The sequence below is a fragment of the Hylaeus anthracinus genome, unplaced genomic scaffold (genome assembly GCF_026225885.1).
Source record: "Hylaeus anthracinus isolate JK02 unplaced genomic scaffold, UHH_iyHylAnth1.0_haploid 3, whole genome shotgun sequence".
NCBI lineage: Eukaryota > Metazoa > Arthropoda > Insecta > Hymenoptera > Colletidae > Hylaeus > Hylaeus anthracinus.
Window position 1 is genome coordinate 16,168,825 of NW_026535284.1, and position 26,088 is coordinate 16,194,912.

At 48.5% G+C, this 26,088-nt stretch overlaps 2 protein-coding genes across 3 annotated transcripts in view; one reads left to right on the forward strand and one right to left on the reverse strand.

The window, feature by feature from the left end:
• The window catches only part of LOC128893484 (protein grainyhead), a 93,141-nt gene that overhangs the window by 13,258 nt on the left and 53,795 nt on the right, over positions 1-26,088 (reverse strand). For both annotated transcript variants that reach the window (XM_054154459.1, XM_054154460.1), the window contains exons 4-6: positions 11,884-12,309; positions 1,401-1,761; positions 932-1,312 (exon numbers count right to left, since the gene is read on the reverse strand). In XM_054154459.1, coding sequence (XP_054010434.1) covers positions 932-1,312; positions 1,401-1,761; positions 11,884-12,309 — 1,168 coding nt within the window. The remainder of the gene's footprint in view (positions 1-931; positions 1,313-1,400; positions 1,762-11,883; positions 12,310-26,088) is intronic.
• The window catches only part of LOC128893489 (uncharacterized), a 142,423-nt gene that overhangs the window by 4,878 nt on the left and 111,457 nt on the right, over positions 1-26,088 (forward strand). The window lies entirely within an intron of this gene.

The following is a 26,088-nucleotide window of genomic DNA, read 5'->3' on the forward strand; positions in this document are numbered from 1 at the left end:
AGTGATGAATCGCTAATGGTCCCACGTGGAAGTCTTTCGACGCTCGCGAAAATTACGCGAGAAACGTCCCGTGAGCAAACGATGCGCTACCCCCCTTTTCATCTAGCTCTTTTCCTTTGTTTTCGTCTGCTAGCGATACCCGTACAGTCCACGTACACGTTACGCAATCGTTCGCAAACCATCCAAACACATTATTAAATATAATTAAAACGATTGACGTTATAATAAACTTGACATTAAATTCACGGAAATCACAGAGAACTTACACAGTCAGGTGTTTTGTTCCCGATTCCGTCGACACTTCTTGCGCGTGATAATAATTAACAGCCGTCGTTACATAAATCTTTCAATAAAAATCACGTTTCGCGATTTTCCACGTGAAAATTTGCGTTCGGTCGTCGAAAATAGATTCCTAGCTACGCTCGTTTTCGAGTCGCGGGCTTTGTTTTCGCGTCCGCGCGGATCGTGTTTGAGATTTCGTGGTCGGAACGCAGACGAAACCGCGTTCGCGAAACAAGTGGCAAGTATTATACGATTCTCCGTCGAGGTATAAATAAATGTGTCAGTATCTCCGAGAGATATGCGTTGCTGATTATGTAAAACGCTCTAGTGTCGTTACCAAGCCGTGTAAGTTCTGTTCCACGAGAGCGCGCAGAAAATTATTGCGCGTGGAAGAAGTTATATCTAGCGAGATGGGGGCGCGATAACGCTTAATGGTAGGCGTTGTCCGATTAATTTGTTAGAGGCGATCAAAACATCTTTACGGTGTCTGGGCACGAAATGAACGCGATGGAAAGTGATCGGTGGGGGAAACGTCCTCGGGGAAAGTGTTTGGGCGCAACGACGAGGATGGTTCTGCACGAGTACTGTGGCTATTTTAAAATAGACTAGGCGATCGGTATTGTCGCGGACTCGTATACGCTCAACTAACCTGATGTAGCGCCGTGGGTGGATGATGATCTTGCCTGGGTGTGACAGCGTCGGCGCCGATGCCAGAGTCAGGGCTGGGAAGATCAACGGTCAGGACTTTGCTGCTGCTCGAGGACGAGCGTATCGCGTGTGTCGTCGCGTAAGAGCTTGGCACAACCTCGTACCTCGTGTACGAAGCGGTCGTGGTCGACAATGAGGACGAACTCGAGGAAGCCAACGGTGGCAGAGTGTCCCCGGTGACGTAGACCGCCGTCGCCTCTTGGTGCAGTCCACTCTGGTTCCCAGCATTCGCGGCGCCTGTCCCCGACGTCGACGTGTACGTGGACTGTAATCGTGGGCTGCAAGAGGTGTAGGGATCGTAGGGGCTTCCGTACTGTTGCACCTGTAAATTTGTCTTATTGGTAGTTTCTCAAAAAAAAGAAAAAAAAAAAAAAATCGGTAGAAGAAGCAGAAATTTGGCGTCAGCTCACCTGTAGTTGATGTTGATGATGATGGTACATTCCCGGTGGCGTAGGACTGTCTGGCTGAGCCTGTTTGTGCCTTTTGTTGGACTGTTGAGCCCCTCGGGAGGAGCTGAGATCCTCGGGTTCCCTTTTGACGCCGGCGATGCCCGCGCTGGAGGAACCGTCGTGTCTGAGGGATTGCGGGCTAAGCGGAAGCGGAAGGCCACCCTGTAGACTCTGGCCGGGACTGTGGGACTGCTGGTTGTACTGATGAAGGAAGTGGTGTAGTTCCCCTCCTCCGGCGCCTTCGCCGCCTTCCATGCGATTCGTCGAACCGGAACCGGAGCCAGGCGCCTCCTGCACCAGCAGCTTCTGGCCCATCACACCCCTTCAACAGTCCGTGGAGAATCGACCTTTAGCAGCGGCCCTTTTGTGCTCGACTTTCGAACTCGGGATCGGAATCGGAATCGATCGACTATGCTAAGTACGCGTGACGAATCGACTCGCGAACGAACCATTGCGCATATTTGCGCATTCTTTGGCTGGGTCTATCCGTTAAAGGGACTGGGATCCTTTGCCTAGTAAAAAAGGACGAAACGACACCTCCTTTACAGTGCATCGTCCTGTTTGCGAAACTTTTCCTGGGTCTCGTTCCAATTTCAGTTTCTCGATCCAACAGAATGTTGTTTCTAACTCATCGTCATTTATCCGTGCCCTCCAAGATAATTACCGTTATGGCTCTTGAAAAATATGAATTTCATCGGGCTCGGATAAGCTAATGATAGACTTTCAACTGTCCGTTAAATCAATCGCAATGTCGCTCGTATCCTATACCTTGTGGGAAATTATAATGTTAATACCGTATTAGCTAACTAATAGGGCGATTTATCGCAAGGCGCAGCGTTTATGACGAAGCTAAGACATCGATCGACAGTGCGATTTCTGCGGTACATTTGTCATCTCCGAGTTTTTACGTTCCACGGCGATATCATCGGGCCGCGTAACATTCAAGAAAAGCATAATTAATTCATAGATTTTCAAGGTCCGTCACGGAAAATAAATGCGTAATGTGTCTCATCAATAACGTTATGGCGTGCGCGTGTTTCGCAACAGCAGATTTTCTCAGTAAAAATCCGAGATAAAGACACCTCGGATAAATATCAATGTTCTCCAATCATTACTAAATATAAACGATAAGTGCGAGGCATTCCTCTGCGCTCGTTAATTAATCGCAGCCGATATATCGTTAAGCCTATCTCAACTCCGCAATCGAATGTCATCGTCGCGCGAGGTTCTTCCCAAAATATTCGCGAGGACAGCTCTTCTGGATGCCCGGAGGCGTTCAGGAATCTCCATGAATCTTTCGTCCTACATCACGGATTAGCATCGCATTACCACGCGACGGCATTAAAGCAACGCGGAACGAATACGACGTCTCCCTTGGATCCATTTCACGTAAGCCGAATTCATGAGGCCGCGGCAGCCGTAGCCTCCGGTTATGACAGACTGTGCAGCTTTCCGTCGTGGAAAGTACAACCGCGCTGCGCCAAGTCCCAGATCTACCGGTCGTTTTTCCTATCCTCACCTCTTCAAGCACAAGTGTGCCGAGGGCGACGACGTGTCACGTCTTTCTCTTTCTCTCTCCAATTCATTCCTCTACTGTCTCCATCGCTGGTACTTCTCTCGTGTCACCCTTTTCCTCGAGGATCTCCGTGCCTCGAAGAGCGAGTCGAAGCAGACAGAAAACACCGTTCGCGAGGTGGAAAGAGGCCGAAGAAGGGAAGAGAGAGGGTTGGAGACGAGTGAGATCAGGTATCAAGTGTAAAAAAAGAGCCATTGTACGGGAGCATCTGACCGTAGGGTAGGTACCACAGTGGCGATGTTCACCGGGCAGAAAGAGAACGAAAGAGACGCGAGGACCGTCTACAGAGGAGGAACGAGAGAAAAGGACGTCGAGACAGGAGAACCTGGCGGAGGTTGCCACGACACGGGCAAGGACGAGAGCAGGGAAGAATGGAAAGAAAAGGAACTGTGGAAAAAAGAACGAGCCGAGAGCGAAAAAGATAGAGCTAGTGTGCACCGAGAGCGTTGGCAGTTTATAAGGGTCCCCTGTATTGTGGATACGTATTATCATGCTAAATATAACATGTTAACTACTTCGCATAATGCCACCCCGCGATCCTCTCGATTCTTTCCCGTACGACCGTTCGACGAATCGCGTTTCCGCGCCCAGAAAATTTTATTGCCGCCCGTTCGAGGCAGATGCACCCGTCGTCGTCGTCTGCCACGATATCCGCGGTTCCCAGACGAGGAACACTCTACCACGTACCCAGAAAAACGGGAACGAAGTCGGAGTGGTGGGCCACAACCATGGAACAGACTTCCTGGTTAATCCTCGTTTATCGAAACTCTAAAAGTGAAACATTAAAAAATGTCGACATCGCCCACTCCTCCTGCATCAAGAAAATTAACGACATTTTCTGAATAAATTCAGACGGGATTCGTCGTCGTGACATTTCAATTTCCTCCTTTCCATTTTAATCGTGGGAGTTGAGTTACGTTTAATGCAAAGCATCGTTGTAAAATTCTGACGACTGGAATCAAGGACTCGCTCGGTACCAACGAAGACTACGACCCGTTATAATGAAACTAATAATCGCATTGAAACGCGACGATTCCTGTTAGGAATTCTCGACGGCGGCTAATACTTTCCAGCAAAACAATAATGCCGCTACTTTTCCCGTTTACACAGACACGCGAGTGCCTTTAACAATTATGGAAGGTCTATCGCAAATTAAACGAAGAGTCGTTTAACGGCGAGTCGTTCGCACAAGTACCATTCGTTGGAAAAGTATTCGCGTTTTGTATTTACCAAACCCATCACTGGCTATTCTCCGATGAAATTCGTTGGAAATTTAGGAATTTGCGACCGTTTCCCGTTCAAACGAGCAAAATTATTCCACGTAACGTTACACGACCGTTTTTGCTATGCCTTTCTGGCCACGCCAAGCAGACGCAACGCGCGCGCGCATCGTCGGTGGATGCGCAAAACAGGCAATTACGCGCTTACGGTGCAGCATTATCGACGACAAGACGGACGCACCTCGCGAGACTCGAGGTCGTCGGGTCAGCGGAGGGTCACGACGAGCTCACGGGTTCGCGCGTGCGTTCGCACGCGTCGTTCGTGGAAAAGAGGAAACCACGCGGTGCGGTATCCAAGATAACTTTCAAGTAGCTCTGCAAGTTCATCCGCTAATCGTTCGGTTTGAATATCGATTGATTCGCGACCGAATTTATTTATGTCGACTTTTCCGCGTTGTTATCGTTCGAGTCGGGAGATCGTTAGGTTGGCCCGGAGATCGAAGAGGTCACGCGACTTGCGGTACCGAGAAGGACCCGCTTGGAAACCGGAATCGGCGTTTCTCAAACCGGAAATCGATGGCGGAAGAGTGTGCGTGCGCGGGACCTGCCGGCGTTGGACTCGAAAGACAGGTCCGACCGAGTGGCGCTCTACCAGCTCCGGGGCTGGGTCACGCGTTTGATTATTATTGTCTGGCCTCTACCTCCTTCTTTTTCGCCGTGTTCTTTTTTCGTTTTACTCCCTGCTTTTTCCACCAGCGATACGAGTATACACGCGTGCTTTTTGCCTTTACCGAGCACGCACGCACGCACGCAACCACCACGTCACCTGTGCGCGCAGCACGTGCCACTGGGTCCACGGTATGCATATGTACGGCCGCGTTTTTTGACGTTCCACCCAGCGAATTTAAATGCGTATCGCATGGACAAGCCTGGACTTCTGCTTGCGACGCTTCTACGCCGCGCCGCTGCTCCCGTCTCGCGTCTTCGCGGACGCGGCACGCTTAGGTAGGGAAATTGCGTCGTTCCGGGAAGACGGTGTTTCGGGAAGCTTTGGGGGATTTGTTATGTCGGACACGCATCCGGCGGCACCGTTGGATGTTTTGTTCGTCTGTTTCGTTCAAGAGTAATCTAATTAGATCTAGATTACGGGCTTCGGCCTGCCGCGTTATGCATATGTAGGGTCTAGGAATAATAATGTATCGAGGACGAAAAGTAGTTGGACACGAAAATTCCCGGAACGCAACCACCACCTCTTGGACGCATTGATTTATTAAATTGTTCCACGGCGCGCGGAACTCCAATTAACAGCAGTGCTATCAAACCGCGACCTGAAACCGACAACTGGTTTAATAAGCCTGCGCAAAGATTCCAACCACGTGCGATCCGTCCAACTCAAAGTTTCATTAGCACAGAGTCACGATCGCGCTATATGGCGGCGACGTTGTCGATCTCTCTTTTTACTCGCGTCTTTGGGTCTTTGGCCGGTGAAGTCGTCTCCTCGACTGCGAGTACACGACTCTAGCAATAGCGGACCCGAAGAACCAGCTGTAGAGATCGTAAGGTCAAAAACACGATCCGTGATCTGGAAGTGGACGCGTTTTCGCAACGGGCTGCAGGCTCGAGGTCTGGAGGATTGGACTACTATCCGTTGCAAAACGGGAAGGCGTGGACGTCTTAACGCCTGAGAACCGGAATCACACGAAACGGTAGTTCACGGCTGTCGTTCTGCGGCATCGGTGGTAATTGAGACGCAGAGGTCGAGGAACTAGCGGCGTTGGATTAGAAATCGTAAAGGACATTCCTTCGAGACTCGTTACGCAAAAGGAGACCGCGCGAACTGTCACGCGTGGTATGGAGTCGTTCTAGGGTTACCTAGGGTACGCCTTCCTCGTCGTTTGCTGCAATTATTAGGTAAAAAGTTATGGACCATGACCGGCTTTGGAGTTCAACTCTCCGTTTTCTTTTTTCTACTAAAATAAAAACGACCAACTCGACGAGAGGAAAGGACCTTTTTCCCTCTCGTATTCAAAACCGTTCACCTCTTCGGTAGTTGAACGAAACCTCCAAGATCTTATCGCTCGGATCTCACACCTCGAAGTTAACAACCATCTCTGCGTACAGTTTCGTTGTTCCAGTGTCTCCCGTAATTACGCCTAGCGACCACGATTCGCTAGGATCCCATAAAACGCGAGGCTTCGGGCCCCGTGTCGCGCTGCAGTCTTCCACCTAGACTTGCTCGATGAAAACCGACTCGCCGCCGCGCCGCGGCCGTTGGAAAACGCGCGAGAGTGTGCTAGAAGTTAAGCGAGCAGCAGGGGCGCGGCGATGGCGGGAAACGTTTACGGCGTTTTGTGATCATAAATTCAAATAAAGGGGAACGCGCTCGCGTTACGTGTCGGGCATAAAGCACCGGTGGACAGCGAAAACGGAGCATGCCACTCGTCTCGGCGCGGCTTGATTCTGGTTCTTCAGGTCCGTTTCGTTTTACGACGTGACACGAGGCCCCCTCGTCAAGTGGGTCAGAGGCCATCGTGTACCAGAGGCACGCCGGGTTCCTCGTAGTCGACAGATCTCCGCGTAACGATAGCACGACCACGAAACGCGTAATAAGGAGTTAAGACGACGCCGGACGTCCACCGGGAAGGGTAGCTCACCTCGTTCACCAGTTTTCTGGTATTTCTACGCTTCCTCGAAGTTTCCAAGTTCTTTTCCTTCTGCTAAAAAACTTGTTGGTTTTAACGGCAACGATACTTTTCAGTGAATCGGTAATCCCGTGGGAAAGCACACCGTGAATCACACCTGACGCACCTTCGAAGATGCGTGCAATAATCATCGCGGATGATTCATGTGCTACTGAAAATAGACGCGCGGCGCTAAATATGCGCGCACAAGGGATTCGTTTTCTTTTTTTGGAAGATCGCCACCTAACGATAACCCGCGAACGCAATAAAACGCGACACCGCGGCCAGTCGTCGCGGACGCAATCGTTTTCGTTAAAAGTCGACCTTTAAACTTCCGTCGCGAAGCGACCGTCGCTTTGTATTTCACACGGAAACGAACACGGCGAAACAGATCTCGTTTAAACGATCTTGTGACCAACTTTATTACGAAATTGCGAATTAATTTTTCAGAAGTAGTTGAGAAACTCTGAGCGAAAAGTATGGTCTTTCAGGGAATTGTTCAGCAACGACAGGAAACGCAAGCTCGGCGAAACGAAATCCACCGCGAGAGAAGGATCGGTTCGAATTCCGTTTCTCAATACGTAATGCATCCCTTGGTACTCTGTAACTCGGATGTAATGATACGCTATCGCGTGTCGAGGAGAAAGAACCGACAAAAACCGTGCCCGTGATACTCGACTGGATTGCAAGAAACCATTAATAGCGACGCTGAACGTTGCAACAATATCGATACGAGTATCCACTCTGTGGTAGCTATTCGTAGGTAGATCAAGGTAGCCCTCTTCGTACTTGCCAGTTGATTTCATTCGTACAATTCTTCCTGTGTTCCGTTGCTCGTAAAGCCAATCTATTCGTAACGATCCCTCGGCCGGAACAGCACGCACAATTCGCTCGTTTCTTTAATTCTCGTGTTCTCCAGGTTTGAAAGCCGCAGTTATCACTGGTTGGCACGAGCGTTTAGATTAAAGTGGCGATCACGAGGCCCACTGGACCCAACTTTATCGCGGCGGCTTGCTGTGAAACTGTACGCCGATTCCAGGCGACGTTACAACCCCATGGCGAGACTTAAGTAACACTCGACTCGAGCGTAACAGCCCTCTCTTTGAAATTATCTGTCTTTCTGGCCGACCATCGTGGTCAGATTCGCCGATTCGCGAAACTTTCTGCCTCTTAATGGGACCATCCCGTGTCCGGGGTAATAATAATTTCGCTCGTTAAGGGTAACACGCGCCGTGTGATCTTCCACGCGCATCTTTGACGATATTCGGCGCGTAACAAGTTCGCCGACGCTTTCGTTTCATCTCTCGACGGGCCATTTTTTGGGCGAGATAGGGATTTACGAGTGTTGGTGCACTTTTCATACGCGTAATTCAAATTCAAATCCACGTTAATTACAATACGAACCTTTAAAGCACATTTCGTTTCGTTCGCAATCCGATTCTTAACGGAGCCACAGGTTCATCGGATTGAACGTATATTCGCGTTCGAAAAAATCGCAGCGTCGAAACTACCTTTGAACACTCTCGATGCTATCCGCGTTCGGACGTATTTTACAACCGCGTCTTCAGGGTTGCGCAACCACAGGAAACTGCGACTGTCGTTAGCAGCGTCGTAGGATAGTTTACAAACTTCGCCGAGGTCTAAGGAGCCCCATAGAATACGTGTATTTATCGCGATCCTCGGTTTCCTGCAAACACCTCGCGATAAAAAAAATTCGAGCGTGATTACGATTACCAATGACCATAACTCTCGGTTTGAACGTACGATTGAGAAATTTTCCTCCAACTGATGCGGCGATGGAATCGAATAGAAAATAACCACCGGTAGAATTGCTCACTCGCGTTTACACTCGGTTTTATTAACCAATGTTTCAAATGAAATCAATTTTTCAAAGATGTTTCGAATTCTATCCAAGTTGAACGAACTTTGTTTCGACGCAAGGAAATTCGCAGGTTTGCACACGGGAAGAGACGAGCAATTTGTCTCACGGTAGCCGAAGAATTTCCGTACGTGCATTTTTCGCGACTCGTTCACGGCAGGATCGCGATGACGTACGATTTTAACGGTCAGGCGTTTATATTATCGACTTTTGCGAGAGAATTCGCTGGGAGATCCTAACGTCTTAACATCGGCAACGGTATATGCCTAACCCAGACCTTGTACTCACGGTGCAGGCGTATATCGTAGCCATTAGTAAGCGATACCTGAAAAGGGGTATAGAGGCAGGCGGTTCGAGGATCGCACGTCTTGGCGTTTATTCCGTAATATCTTGGGGGTTTTTCGAATGCACGTCGCTGGTTTCGACTGGAGGCGTCTTTAAATTGTTTGCTCGTGACCTATGGGAGACGAAGACCCTTTCCCGAGCGAAGAATTTTGCCCGTGCTTGGAATCGTTGCGTCTTGGGAGGTAGATGCTGCAGCGATTATCAGTGAAAGTGGAAATTTACTGTTGCCGCGTGATTTAATTAGATTCCTTCGGGTTTGGAAAAATCTGTCACGGTTATCGCGATGTCAACGCAAAGAATGATAGAAGGAACGAGTTCCCGAGGTCGACTAAGAATCTCAGAGACGAAGATTAGTCGACGGAAGATTATTTCTACTTTCTTTAATGATTCATCGCGTACTTAAAGAAACGCAAGGTAATAATTCTTGACTGTAATACCAGTTTTTAATGGAGTTACTTATAACCACTTAGTTTGATATTAATTTCAATTAACAGTCACTAGATAGTATCGTTTCGCGTAGTCTCCGCGGTAAAGAGTATAAAAACTCGAATCCTTCGAGTCATTCGAGAGGAAACAAATCGACTACCCTCGAATCTATCGCGAAACATCCCCGTGCGAGTCTCACGCGTCGATTTCGATCCCCCAGGGACGACCGTGACACAATGAAATTGGATTAAGCTCGTGCTCCGGGAGTTGGAGCCAACGTGTCCGCTGCCTCTTCGGGAGAGAGAGAGTTTTAACGATCCACCGGCGTACAAATTGTCGAGATGCTATCGCTAGCCCCGCGGGAGCTTGGCGGGTAAGAGCGAGAGCAAAGATGGGAGTAGAAACTGGCGATCAGATAGCGGAGACGATAAACCAAGAGCGACGAGGATAACAGACCAAGCCAAGAGGATGGAAGCTCGTGTAAAAAGGACGAAAGACAGGGGAGAAGATGCGAGGGAAGATTAGGGCGGCATCTCCCCACGGCGTAGAGACTCGGGTGATCCCGATGCCACTGTTGCTCCGCCAGTATGCGTCGCTATTCGTCGCCCTGGGCCCTGACGGTGGGTCCCGTACGTTAAGGATTCTCAACAGTAAATTACAAAATATGCTAAGCGGCCGATATAAATCAAAACCTGGCAAGGGTGCCTTAGAAGTCGCTAGGAAGGGGTGGTATCGCAAAGAAGCGTCCTCACCCGTCCTAGTCCACGGGCTTCAAACGAGGGGGGAGGGAGTGGGGAGGGGGGAGGGGGCACTCGATTCCGGTTCCAGGAGACCCAAAATAAAGAGGGTGCACCCGTGTCACGAAACCAGGAGACTATCTCTCTTTCACGGACCAAACATCCAAGTTTGCAAACCGAGCAAATGGACCGGAAGACCTAGCACAAGCAGATATAGGGTAAGGTAACCTTATTTGGACTGCCAACCAAATTGGTTCACGCTGACGAATGGCTGAACCCGCAATCAGCGCAACGATTGGTACATGGATACGACAACGCTTGAAACGTCTATAGTCTATTACTACGATACAATTATAAAATACACCACGATTTTGATGAAGCAGTAAAAGACGAATTTTCTATTATCGTTCCAAGCGCCATGTCTGAGAACTTCGACATGAATAAACTAAAGCACTCGAGTACATGGGTGCCGCAGTTTTGCTCCAGAGGTGGGAATAGCTGACGTCGGTTATGAAATTCGAATTAGCCGAGCGCGAGGATCAGGGTGCGCGTCGTGGATCAATGACGGAGATTTACGATGGGTCTGGGTCGTCACGGGGGTCGATTTCGCGGCGAGCTGGCGCTACTTCACGGGGATCCGCGATATCCAGGTGCGATAAAAGCGCGCGGTCGTGTTTGATACGGCCGCGGGAGCCGCCACGCCGATCAAGCGAGTTCGATGCGTGATTGAGATACCGGCAGAGAGGATCGATCGGCTTGATTGACGCCTCGTAAGGATCGTAACGGCCGCCATTGTTTGTTTGTACACGTCAGGCCACCCTCGGGGAAAACGTAATTACGTCTGGTAAAAAGTGTACTTTAGTCTTTTGAGTCGGAACAGCCATAATAAAATAAAAAGCATGGAATGCAATCGCGTTAGAGAAAGATTTATTGTAATTCGGATAGGCAACTTTTACCGAATCCTTATTTCGCCTATTTCTGGTTGCGATACCAATTTCTACGGTGTAATCGGTGCTCGGCGTCCCAGCGATTGTTTCACATAGAGTCGAGGCGCGTCGCGATAAATTATGCTGACTGCGAGTACTCAATTATGCGCACGGGGACTATTAATCGAGATACGGGGAAACGTGGATGTTAATAAAGCGTCGGGCTGCGTTGAAAGTGTTTTCAGCGACGTTTACACGCGACTATCTGGCGATCTACGCTAATCGAGCACCTCCCGATTCACCGAGTCGTCGCGCGGCGCTATCTTGGCGAACCCGCGAACCTTTCAGCCAATTCGAACGCCTATCGTCGTATTAACACGTTTCACGTCAAGTTTTTTTTTTTCTTTTTGTTTCATTTATGTACAAATAATTTACTCATACAACTATAAGTTGAACAAATGTCGAGGACTCGTAGACACGTAATATTTTAATCGATTTGACACCGAGCCCTGAATATTCATGACTATCGAAGCGATCGTTGCGAAAGGACTCTTCGGAATAATTACGAGAGACGTAAAATATTCATAGTTGTCTACTTTGTATACCGTCGATGATATCCCGTACGTTACTATATTCAAATTCAAACAGACTCACGTGGACCAGAGTTCATGAGTGGGCGGTAGTTTGACATCTGCCGCGGTCTTTTCCGGCAGTTTGTAGTACTCGTACACGTAGGAAGCAGCAGGGTCGTCACCGTGGCTAGCGACGGCCGAGACCTGGTGTTGCTGCTGGAGATTGAGCATGGCCGCGGTCGCTACCGAGAGCGGATGCTCGCAGTAGGTCCGCCAGTCGCCCTCCATACCCTGCACCTGCACCTGCACCGCAGCAACCCTCTTGTGTACCTCTGGGTCGGCGCCTTCGGCGCCGCTCTGCAGGGACTGAGCCGTCTCTTCCGCGCCCAGTTCCTCCTCTTCTTCTGTATCACGCTGTCCGGGCACGTAGCTTGCTTGCTGTTGTTGCTGCTGCGAGGTGTCGTCGCTGACCACGCCGTTTGTCTCTTCCTCGCCGCGACTTCGTCGTCTGAAAGTAACAAACGCGATTCTTCGTTAGACGATACCTCCTCTTTGCCGCGAATAAGCATTTCAGAGCCGAAGCAATGCGATTATAAACATACAACGATCATTTTAAGCTATTCAATTAACATTTATTATCTGCCATCGGCAACCGTTCTCACGTTTCGAATCCTCGGAAACAGTGAGAAACAGTGAGAAACAGTGGGAAACAGTGGACAAACGTTGGCGACGCTCGACCAACTGGTGTCCGCGCGATCGTTCGCTGATTGCCCAGAAGGTTGCCCGATGAATTCGCTGCGGAATAACTGTTAGAAATGCCTGACCGTCGCGTCGCGTCGTGGAATAAATTACCGTCGGGACCGTCGAATTTATCAATTAACGATAATCGCGGCATACGAGTCCCAACCGATGATTCCTCAATTTAGCAATGCCCACCGCGACGGAGGGTCGCTTCGCTTCGCGCCACACACGCTCGACAGCGTTGATAATTTATTGTCAGCCGTGTCGCGATATCTAATCGCCTCTAGAACTCCCGTGCGTTGCGTTTCTAGCGTGTTTGGTTGAACGGACATCTGGGTATTTGTCATTGGTCGCTGGTTTCCGGTGAAGTTTGCCTTTAGGGGTGTACGACGATTCAAAGACGAAGAAATTTGCGTGTGGCATCCGACAGGGAACGACGGGGAGTTGAAAAATTGATGGACAGGGTATCGTTAGCCAGATGCTATCGACTTTTCATCGTACGATAGTTTTGTCGATAGGGCAAAGGGTACAGACCTAGCGTTACGGGCATGTCTATATGAAAATTATTTGCGATAAAATGCTCGAGACGACTGAAACGTATCAAGTATCCCGTCGAATAAATTAACGTAACGCATTCCGACGTTCGTCGGACGCGACTGACCGATGATGCGACTTTAGCCTCGTATCCATCCAAGATTCTGCGATCGCTCGACGAGCCAAGACGAATGACGCCAGAACGATCGTGGATCGATCGAACTCGAGAATGGATCGGCTCCATCGGGAGAGTCCAGACGGCGCACGAACCGCTGATAAACGGCGGATTACACCGTGCGATTCACGAAGCGTCGTTATGTTACAATTTGTCTTGCTTGGCAAAGCCGTGCCACTGTTTTCCGTTCCTCGTCGGTGATATCGTCTTTGAAATACCGATGCACGAAAGAGATGCTTCCCAGACAGCTAGCCGAGACCATTGCCAACAATTTCTAAGGATTATTAGGAGCCTGGTGTACTCTCTTTACGTCACTGAAATTCTCGATTCATGGGAAGAACCGTCGAACCATACCGCACGGAAACCTCCGACCACGATCGCCTGCTCTCCCCGTGTGATCTCTGTTTGCTCATCCCTCGGCGAACGTCTCCACTTTGATGATCACGAATGAACTCATTATACATATATATCGTCGCACGAGAATACTCGGCTCTTTCCAGACGAATCGAATCTCGCGTTATATGCGAGTTCGATCGACGTCACCAGGCCTGACGGCCGTGGCTGTGCAAACACCCGTCGAGGAAAATATTTGCACAGGATAACGCGGCCCCTCATTATCGGGGTAGCTGGGCTCTACTCCGAGGGGCGACGGTTGCCCAGGTGCAGGAACAGGAGCAACAAGACGTAGGACTACTCCGGCGTCGAACGAACGGGAAGAAGGATGGACGAGGTCGGAGAAGGAAACGAGAGGAAGAAAAAGGGATAAGAGCCGGACGAAGACTGCGAGAGAGAGAGAGAGAGAGAGAGAGAGGGGGAGAAAAAGGGAGATTGATTCGACATGCATAAATTAGAGAGGATGAGCCTTTATTCCGTGCGCGACTCACGGGATCGGGATTGGGATTGGAATTGGGATGCACGAGAGAGGAGTATAAATTGATGACTGTAGGCAAAAGGCAAGGGTTTATAATAATTAATCTTCGTACGTGTATATATACACGGTTCCACGTCCTTGTTGCCCCTTTGCGACACTCTTCGTCATTCTTGCGGCGTCTACGTTGGCTTTAAGGGCATCTGCTCGCATCCAGCGAATATTTTCTTTCGCGCTCGTCTTATCCTTTGAAACGCCGATGGTGATGTTGATGTACATTCGAATTTAAAATTATCGGAATAGATGAAACGCGCAAACTTTGCTTGAAACGAACAGGGAAACGCGTTTAATATTCCGCGGGAGTGTCGTCCACGCGACTTCGGAGGCCACCCCGTCGCTAACTCGCGCGCATTTCAATAAACCCGCCTCCACTCGTGCGCACGCTCGTCTCCAATGGGACATACAGTTGACCCAGCGACTCTACTCGATCCTCTGTCGAGCATGGCTAGCATTTTCGTATCTCTTCTTTAGTTATTTTTACCAATATCGCGAACAAAAGTGAAGCAAGTATGGGGTGGAAAAAGAAGTCGAATGCACCGAACAGAATGCCACGATCTGTAGACGTGTCGATCGTTAAAGTAACTCGAGAGCAATTCCACGAAAGCCAAACAGCCTTTCGTTCGGAAAGGAAACTGTTCACATTATTAACCCATTATCGCCGTTTAACTTAATTGAAGACGATTACAGCCTTATGTCAGCACGATTTAATAACATCCAGGAATGTTGTTTTTTAATCCATGTAATTGCACGAGACCCGTTTAACGAGCCATCGACGGACAGATATTCTTATTGGGTTGTACCATAACTCGGTACTTGGCGTTTTTTAAATTTTACAATTTTTTAAACGCAACATTTGACTCGACGCGTCGAAAAGTATCGTGATCGTTGATTTAATTAAATTTTCGCTTCGACCCACGCCAATTTTGATCTCGTTTAGATACTTATTCCACGACTATTAGTTCGTTCAAAGTACTTGATATTTCAATGATCAAACTCAGCCACATGCAACTTGTACAAAAATCAACAAATCCTCGAACCATTCGACATTGCCATTGTTACAAGCCGAACTGGTTTGTACCACGCTCTTCGTTAATAACAATTTCACGATTGTAGGGGATTACCGTTGCTGCGCTTGGAAAACCACAGCATCCACAATGGCGTTTGCGTAGAAGCGTATCGGTTCCAAAAGGATCGGGCGTATTCTCCATTCAAATGCTTCCTCGATTGTCTTGTAACCTCGATGCATAATCCGTCGGTCCGATCGCGGCGTTAATAAGATTTATAAGGCAGAAGCAGGGAAAAGAATGCCCGCGATACTTTTTACCGATCGCTATCACGATGTAATGTCACCTTTGCTCGCTCACACGTCCCCGTCGTTTGCTCGACCGGCAGCCGTGCGGTATGCATACTAATTCTACAAATAAATCTGTTTCTCCATGCTTCGAGGCCGCTTGCACCGCTGCTCGAAGGGTGAATAAATTTCCGAGGATATTTTCCACGAAAAGTAGCTCGCCTTCTCGCTAAACGATTACCAACGATCCTATAATATATTATATAAAACGATCCGTAGAAATTGGTTCGATTTATCGCTCTCCTCCGAATCGAGTTCAGAGGTAAATATTGAGCGATGATACTCGTATCACCCGTTAAAGAGCCCGCGGTAGTGTTCTTACCGCGCGTCGAAGTCACCCGCATCGTAACCGTAGCGCTCGAAACGACTAATGAAATGACGAATCGTACAATCGTAGTAGCAATTTACAGTTACCTTAACCTTCCAATCTTTGTTCGAAAGGAGCTACAGCTACTTCCTAGAATCATCCCGACAGTTAAAAGTTTCAATGGGAACGTTAAACGCGCGCAATTAATCGCGCAATTAAGTCTTCCGCGCGCCTATCCTGGAATGCTTCGTTTCCTCCTCTCTATAATGAGCGAACAATGGTCCCGTAAATCTTTGCTCGCGCGTGTCTGCCTACGTAAAAATTCGCGGGATGAAAACGAGAACACAGAGCGTATAGCTGTCGCGCGTCCGGTGTACAGGTATTTTGCATAATCGACGCCTAGGTTATTAATCTTGCGATCGGTTCGAAACTGCCGACCGCTGTCGATTAATTAACTTTACGCGTTCAGCCTACTCTTCGCCGTTATCTCCTAAGGAGGTTTCTTCGATAATCAAAATTAAAAAAAAATTATTATACGTCGCGAAATTTTCTTAATATTCGTTGAAAATTTTCCAAACAGCACATAGATACGATTTCTCGTTCATCGCGCCAAACTGCAGCTGCATAGTTGCTGCTCGATCTCGCGCGAGGCTCGCATCTGCACGCGTATCGAGTGCACGCGCGCTGCAAAGGACGTTAACATACACCGTGAGAGAGTAACCTGTCAGACACGCCGTTTTATCCGTGGAGAAAGAAAAAACAAATACATAGCTACGCGGTGGTCCGCGATGAACAAAAAGGGGTGGGGGGGATAGGCGAGGCGCAGGGATCTTCGATCCATCAAAGTCAACGCTTGACACCTTTCTACCCTCTTTTGGATCTTGTCCTTTTCCCATCTTTCTCTCTCTTAATCTCTGTCTTGCTCGAAAGCAAGATTTTTATTGGCAAGCTTCGACACCGGTGAAAGTTCTGCGAGCAAGTCGAATGCGCTTGACAAACTTATTACGAGCACGGGGTTGCTTTCGTTTTTCTTAGGGAAAAATCGAGAACAAGAGACATGGACGTTCTTGATAAAGCGAAGATTCGGACAAATTGTCCAAACGATAGTTTGAGGATAACGTGAAACGGTGTTTTCGTTCTTGGACTATTCCGGAGGCCAGAGACTCGCGTGTCTCGCGCGCATAACCGTGCCCACGTATTATTAAGGCCGAGGCGAGACACTCTTGGTTTTCTGTTTTGGTGACTGGGTGGTGCCGCTGCCGCCGGAAGTGACCGGTTACAGGCACAGACGCACGAGAGCGGAGGAATACTGATTACAGGACGACCGTTGATTCGCAACAGGAGGACGAGGGTCGACTCGCGGGACAAAGACGTAGTCTCCCGATCGACGTCTTATTCTCGAGAACGTCGCGTACTCTGTGCTATGGCGAGATCGGCCAGCGGAAGATCAACGTGCAACCGATGATCGATCGTGTGCTCGGCCGCAAGAATCTTCGCGATAGATCGACGAGTTTAGGTAATTCATTCGTTTTCAAAATTGACGTTAGCCGTATACGTTAAACGAAAATTAACTAAACTTATTCTTTGCTCTGCAATTGAAAAGAGCACAGAAATGTTCGTTTCGTCTTGATCTCGTGTTGCACAAGTTCGTCGTCGAGGAGCAGGTATACCTATAGTCGACGTTTCGTGATCTTAGGCGACACACGAAAAACGCATCGGACAAAACGCGAGCCTGTATCAACGTGCACGATACAAGACGAAATTACAGGACAACGATGCTGTCTCGATACGTACATGCAACGAATTTGTAACACGATCGGGGGGAACGAAATATCGCTAGCTGGTAAGATAATATCCTGACCTGTAACACGACTATCGCTGCAAGACGACGCCGACGCGTGCTACTCGCGATTTTCATTCGTACGATGAACAAGTACCACAGAATTCTTACGTTTTATACGTCGTTTAAAGTCTTGCCCATCGCTATGAAGTTTATGCTTTATTATCTTAGCAATTATGTAAACTGCGCCCTGCCGGCAATGGATCAGAAGCGCTCGCAGTCACGATTTTTTCGCGTCTTATCGAAAGCTGTCGGCGCATTGCCGGTGAATTTTTGCTGACGAGATATCGGATTAGGGAATACGCGGAGGCTAGTAATGCAGAATATCCGGGCTCGCGGTGTTTCGCTATCCAGCTCTCGTTTGGAGCCTCGAACGCTGCACTTTGCGAAGATCGACGATAAAAGCGGAGTCGACTCCTAGGTTTGGACGGCAAGCTGGTACAAGTCTACGTTGCATACAGTTTGCCAGAAGAATTCAGCAAGTACAAACAAATGTGCGTTACAAATGTAACGCGATCGAGAGAATGCTACGTGGCATATTATCCCGAGTAGTATAGCCACGTGAATGCAACTTGTAATAAAAAAAATATGCAATCACCGCAACACTCCCTGAAAGACGGGGACCGCCCTTCGGTTGTAGCGCTGCTGCCTACGTTGGGACAAGCTATTCTAAACAATCGCTCATCAAGTAAAAACAGAGAAGGGTATGCAGCTCATTGTCAAGCAAAAGAGTACGTAGTAGAATTTCATGCCGAAGAATATGACGTATTCGAGATTTACCCGCTGCGTGTCACGAAAGGATATGGCTACACGTGATTCGTAGCGCACCTTCTTCCTGTGCAATTTTACCATTCTAACGCTGCTATATCGCTCGATTACGACATTCAGACCGTAAACATTCTCGAATAAGAGCGTTCGTATAAAAGTTACTCGAAGAGTAACGTTAAATCCATTAACGTTAAATCGGCACGCTATCAATTTCTTGCAGCATCCCTCGAGAAAGATCTCTTAAACTACCATACCCGGTCGGAAAATACGAAAAAGTCTGCACCTTAAGAGCACCCATGGACGAAAGTGGAAGTTCCGGTTCCCATTACCGGTGCTCCCGGTAGACTTTTCCTCATTCCCCGGATATCGGATTAGGTAATGCGCGGAGGCGCATAATGCAGTCTGTTATCTGCTCGCCACAATGTACACCCGGTATCTGGGCTCTCGTTTCAAGCCATTGTCGCAGCTTTCTCTCTCTGTCTATCCCGTCTCAACCGTATTCGCGTATCTGAAAACGGGGCACGAACGTGGCTACCCAGCGTGACCAGCGATAGGATAAGCGTCACCCTGGACTTCCTACGCTGCATGAAAATTAACTGGACAGGATGGGAACAATTAGCATCGACCGGCGTAATCGCGCACCGTTTACGGGCGACGGGAGGACGATAACGCGAGTTCTGGAGTAACGGAACGACAAGCTCATAGTAAATTCTCGGCCCGTGGTATCGTTGCAACGTACGACCAGGTAGCCGTGAAGAATTCGAGGGGTGAGTTAGTTCAGGGACGATCGCGGACACCAGTTCGATTATATCTTATTCATTGAACGCGATAGATAGGGTGTCCACGGTCTAGTCGAGGAATGAAACGGCTCGGACGGTGGGGGGTTGCTTCTCGACAGGGTCGTCGACTCGTACCGATTCGTATTCTTCGTAAAGTAAAGTCCACGACTCGTCGCAGTCGATAATCGCGGCCAGGAAACCAATCTAACCATAAAGCAAACGTCGAATCGTTTTCACAGGACGAATCGGCGCGTACACGTAAAAAAAGGGTTAATAGTCGAGCAGCTTGTTATCGACCGTCGCGATAGAGCTATCATCGCGGAACAAGAGTCTGCACTTAACTCAATTTGCTGTGAAAATGGACACGGCCGATCTCTCGAATAGCCGATTCGATCGCGACGATATATCTCGGCGAAGGTCTAGTGGGATAGAATAACCCAGGAGTTGAAGTTTGATCGTAAAGTTAATATTCCTCGGTCGGACTGACAAATGCCCGCAATTATCGCCGCCGACTGGGAGAAACAAACATCGCCTTGATCCGCGCAAAAATCGATCATTCTATGTAAGCACAGGAAACACGTTCCTTTTCCTTCTCGGCTCGCCATTCGAACGTTCGTCCCGAGTGGATGCGCAAATAAATCCCGATTAGTTAACGATGGATGATATTTCACGACCTGTTTTTACAACGGTCGAATCCACCCGCGATGGAACTTACGATGCGACGGTACTAAGTAGAGGTGCTTTTACGTGAATCGCGAACGGTTCGTTTTCATAGCTACGGAAGAAGCAACTCGTGTTATTTGTTCGTCACGGTCCCGCGGCTTCTTCCATCTCCCATTTCTCTGTCCCATCCGCGCTGAAAAGGAAACAGCAACACTCTAGCGGGCGCACCATGCGTGACCCTTCTCGAGGTGACTTTTCGCGCGTGCACGGAAGCGCCACAGAATAAAGCATCGAGATTCGTCAGCGGGGACTCCCCGTGGAGAAGTATCGAACCGTACACCGGTCTGTGCTTCGAGGTGTTCTCTGTTCTCTCCAGCGGAGGCGCTGGACCGAACGAGCACGAGCACGAACACGAACGCGTAGCTGTCCCGGGCCGAAAAAGGGGCGCCCGAGAGGGTGAAAGGAGCCGAACAGAAAAGCAGAGAATAGGCGCGAGAGAAGGTGCAAAAGGGGGCGGGGATGCACCGATATGAAATATTCCCCGAGAGAGTAACTCTATATTATTATCCTCTTTCACACCTCTCTGCACCTCTATGCGCGAGAGAAGCCACGGCACAATCAACGCGCGGTGCCCATTGTCTCTCATTGTCGTTGGGTCTCGTGCGCGTCGCGTCGCGTCGGCCCCCATCCGACGCGGATCCGTTCTCATCTCTCGACCTGCGCTCCGGAATTAATTAGCCCCGACGTGGCTGCTAATTAGCAAATCGAGCCGAGTCCCCCCCTCCCGGCGTGCTCCGCCATTGGACCGATTGGAAAGCGAGCGGTTCTCGTCGCTTGGACTTTCACGTTGGCAGCATTTTTTGCCGCCGCGCCGGAACGATCCTGCTTGGACTCTCCTGTTGGCTCGCGAGATTATTAAGCTTCTTGCGTTCTTTTTTCCGTGCGTCCCGGTCGCACAGTTGCTTAGCCGAGGGATCAGAATGCGGAGTTATCTAGATGGACGTTCGCCGCGACCGAGTTCTCTCGGAGTTAATTCGTTCCGACTAATAGATATCGGCTGGGGTGCTTCATCGACGCTCCCGTGGAAAAATATTAATAAGCAGGACCGGGTTCGCGAGAAAGGAAACGCCGGACGTGAAATACAAAAAGAAAATTCGTTTGGCAACGTGTACCAATGCAACCGTGATACAAGAAACGATTTTGGATGTACAACATTACCGTTAGAAGCTATTGCCAGTACCGCGTACCGAAGTTGCAAAACCAAACAGATATTGGAAATTACTTCTGGTTGCTGGGAGCTCGAACGCCGACCCTGCTAATAAGCTTCTGTGGAGGGGTAACGCAAATCTAATTAAGAGTACCGACTGAAATCAAGAACGAGTTCTGGCGACGATTAGGCTACCGGGATGCTTCCCCCTACCAGTAACTCGGAATCGTACGCGCAGCTTCCAAACATGGAATTAATGCTCCTGTACCTTGCTCCCGTGGAAAATTAAGCGCGACGTTTGGAATTTCATCGAGAGAAAATCGACGCGGTAATCGATTTCAGTGGCGATCGGGCCGAACGAGGAACGAAGAGCATCGGCGAGGATTTCGAACGGAAACTCGTCTACAGGACTGGTACTATTCGAATAATATCGCGATACTTGTAATTGTTATCTGATCCAGTTGAACGCTCGGCTTGATGTGTCAAGTTTTTCTCGAAACGACAGCGTTTAACTCGTTTGATTTGAAATAGTTGGAGGATCCAAAGTTAACAGATAGATTCCACTATTTTCTACGGAGTAGAAAAAGGAGATATTCCGCGACCGAAGGGAAATTCCTGCTCAGCGATATCTCCGTCATCGTTGAATCGACCGATTCGTTTGGCTATCGGATGTTTCGCAACGGCGGCGATCCATCAGTCCCGTGTTTCCTTCGTATTCCTCGGTATTAAATAATTCAATGAACCGACCGACCAGCGCCAGAAGACGCCAGCGCCAGGGTACGGTAGGGAAAGACAGAGACGGGACGTCTGTTGAGAAACGGTAAAAAATGACGATAGTCAAGCGCACGGTTACGCACGGGCCCGAGGTGATTCGATGCGTGACATTGCTCGTTTAAGTGCCACGAGTGCGAGACGCGCGTCTTTTTCCTACCGCGACTCGGTTATCGCGCGTTAATGCGATGCCGCTAATAAGAGGTATCTCCTGTTTCGAGAATTGCGAACCTTTTTGCCCTATTGTCAGCAACGCTCGCGGAAGTTGGTCGGTGTCGTCGACCTGGATAATCAGCGAACGTGGCCCGATAAAACCGTTCGCATCGGATTAAGATAAAACCGCGAATCGTATTTCAGTTGCGCGTCCACGTTCTTCGTGTATCCGTCTTTTTATTTTTCGTGTTTTCGTCGGGTTTAATAGCTTCGAGATCCTAGCGTCATTAGCGTCAATGTTCACTTTTGAAACTAAGTAAGTTCCGTTGCGAGTCTCTATTAATCTGCCTCGTGGAAACAGAAATCGCGAAGACGTTGGATATAGGAAGAAAATCGAGGAAAAAGGACCCGTCAGCGGACCGCGTATAATCGTAGGAATATATTGCGCGAGGTGTCTCATCACGTGGCGTATCGCCGACAGGATAAAGGATTAAGCGCTCGTCTGCGTTATAAATCGTTCGTAGGTACAAAGTAATTGGTTTCTCATTCGCCTTTAAAACACCGTCATTCGGAACGTTATCTTTGCATCGTTCCCTTGAGATGACAAGCCTGCTCTGAAATATCGAGTACGAAGATCTTTAAGGGATTTTATCGTATGTACGTAGATCGTTGGTCGCGATAAATTCCGATTCAGGTTTTCGCGTATCTATTTCTGTTGACATCGTTTGACGTTGCAAAACGATCTCCTCCGATGAATCGAGACACGAGATAAGATGAAACGAATGATACAGTCCAGAATGGAGAAACAAATTACTCGTTTAGGGTTTGCAGCTATGCTTGTTTCGCGTGCTTTATGTCCGTTCTGCTGTAACTTTCAGACAGTTTATTCTACGAAAATCGAACGAAAAATAATCGAAAAACACGAGTCTATTTAAATTTAGGCAAAAGAGCCTCGACGTCAACGAGCGATAGCTCTGCTGCTCGTTTTCAGTTAACGGACACAATCTCAGCGACTCCAGACTAGAAACCATCTGCATCCGGTGTAACAAGCAACTCGTCGTTTCGAAGTGCAGGAGGTCGATCTCGTGTATGTACGTTACGAACCCTTTCTCCTCCCTGTTGGCGAACCGAGCGAAGGAGAACGAGCAACGGCACGGCGGCGACTCGCGCGCCCGAACAGGATGGTAGATGGTAAATGGTAAATAGTAAATGGTAAATGGGAAATTGTAAATGGTAGGCCACTAGTGCGCTCCGAACATGAATGAATGGAACCTGCTTCGCCACTTGCATACCCATTATAGGAACTCAGCTCGCGCTCGCGTACGTGTGCGCGTTGGACACACGACGAGCTCGTGTGCGAGTCCGGTCCACGCATACGAGAACACAGTGTGTACACGAACACGTGTAGACACGCGACCGTCTCTGTACACAATGCGTCGATCTGTTTATCCGTCTGTCGTTAGTTCGTGCGGCTCGAGAGCTCGCGAGCTACCTTCGGTTAATAGATCTACTCCCGTGAGTCACGGTGCATTTGTTCGAGTACCCTCGCGACACTTACCCTGGTCCCTAGATCCGTGCTTTTGGTTTGAGCCACGTTTAAAAACGAATCCGATCCTCATCCAGAACGAGTCGATAATTGCTACGTCTACCTACATTTATCACATTTTTCATTTGGTTTTTTATCTTGAAAGCATTTATCGTCGATGTTCCAAGATATTTTCCAAACTGTTTAAACTGCTTGAAATCATTCGCGACTCAAAGGTGCGGTGATTCAATTACAGCGCATCCAGTTCCGTAATCCTCTCGACGATATTCACCGTGCGCACTTTATGTAGCCAGTTTCGCTAATTGGTAACCGCGTAGCTTAACAAGGTAGTCGTTGGCTGTAGAATGATCAAATTTTCATCTTTCTTCGCGATCGCCGGTACCATCGTCGTTAAGGACAGAAAAGTGGCTCGTTACTTACGAGCACCGCTGATAATTACTAACCCGTTTAACACACCGACGAAATTTACAGGTCGATATATTATCCTTTACTGGTCGAGCAACGGACCGATTTAATGGTTTCATTCGCGCCGCGACGTAGAGCGTCCCTCTTTGCCGAGTTGCACAACGTTGAAACATCGATCCATCCGGCGTCGTTTAAATCAAACCACGCATATCGCTAACTCTCGCGCTTCGCGCGCATTCATGTAACCACGAGGTAAATCTCGATGTTTCTCGGCTCGACTCTCAAACGAATGTTCTTAATTTCTCTTTTTACCGGGTGTTCCGAACCATGCCGTTATGTATCGGTTAATTCGTCCGACTCTTTTTGTTACGCGGTAGGGGCGTAGCAAGAGTTTTCGATGAGTAGGGATTTCACTGCGTGGTAAGAGTGTATCGTCAGACACAATGGTACACTAGGTTGCACTAATCCGAACCTCGTTAATTCTGCAACAATGTAGTGAAAAGTTAAGAGAACTTTCAGGAACACTAGGAATAGCACAAAAATGTACTCCCACAAGAAACGACATACCTATCCAGCTGCATTATAGTTAGAACACTCGCTCAATGTCGCAGTTGATTTAATCCTCCTGCTAACAAAACCCACGCAAGGACTGCGAAGAATCTCCGTTTACTTTACTTGGATGCAAACTTGGTTGAAATGAACGCTACGTTCGACTTGCGTTTGATTCGTCGGTGAATCGTGATATTTCGAATGAGAAGATAGTACACAATTATCGGTCTTCTGCGGAGGGTTCCAGGGGGGAGGTTGTACAAGTCACAACCCGTTTTGCAATATTACCTAACGCGACGATGTAACCGTTGGGGTAAAAAGTTCAACCACTGCGTAGCCCGCGATCGCAATTACAGGTGGACGTACAGTTCGCATGGATAACCGATTTTACCTGTGACTCGTAGGTCCGATAGACCACCGAGGGAACTGACCATCCTGCTCGTTTACGCAATAGGCCATAGCTACGCGTGCTCGTACCTCTCACCGAATTATCGAAACGCAGTGGATTTATCGAGTCGTTCAGGAAGACCGATGAATCGTTACGTGACCGTCGAGGTTAAATGGCAACTTGCCGATTATGGCCGATAAGATCGATTTTATTGACCACGGACTCCGTTGCACTCAGAAGTTGCAATTTCTTTGAATATCTCGGCGTTATAAGTGATGATTATGGCGATCATGCGCGTACTTCCTTATTACTTTCCCGGCAGGTGGATACGACAGAGGGAAAGTATCGCTATCGAAAATCTGATCCCTCTTCGTTGCTGTTTTTTTGTTTTGTTTGCCACGAGTCTAAATTATTTTGGTTTATATCTCAGGAGCAAATTGTTTACTTAAAATGTTTTGTTTTCTCTCCTTGGTTGACCTAAATGGATTAATTTGCTTCGTTTATAACTGCGTTAAGCGGCCGTAGGGTCCTGTCATTTTTCATGCGATTCCCGTACCGCGTTTCGCACGCGTAATCTTTACTTTCAATCGGGACTTTCGAACCGCTGTCAATTAATTCGGGTGTCCACCGGTAGCGGAACATGCGACGAATGGAACGGGTCGTCTTAACAGGGACGCTTGGATACCTAATTACTGCAACGGGATCGAAACTCTTGAAAACGTTCGCCGAATTTAAACTAGGTATACTTTGCAATAACGACGCGAATCGCCAATATTTTCTATTCTATTTGTTTATCCGTTTATTTTGTTGTCCAGTCTTATCGGTTCGCAAGTTACGGTCGCTCGAATCGCAAGACTTGATGTACTCCATTCGGAAATAATTACAGTTCCGTACAAGATTAATGTATGATTATAGGCAAAGGTAATAGACGGTTCGACCGCGCCTTGAAATTTGCATTTTGAGTACTATTTAATATTTAAAATTCAAGATAGAGGCGATCTCTGCGCGTGCAACGGTTCCCCCTCGATGCGCGATTATATCGTTGAATTCAGGCATCAATGCGTGGCGTCCAGCTCGGATTAATTGATATAATTACTATGATAAAATGTTTAGAGCCTCTGGGACAAGGATCGACGTGATTCGCGACTCGTTAATCGTCTTCTTTTCCGTCGCTCTGCGATC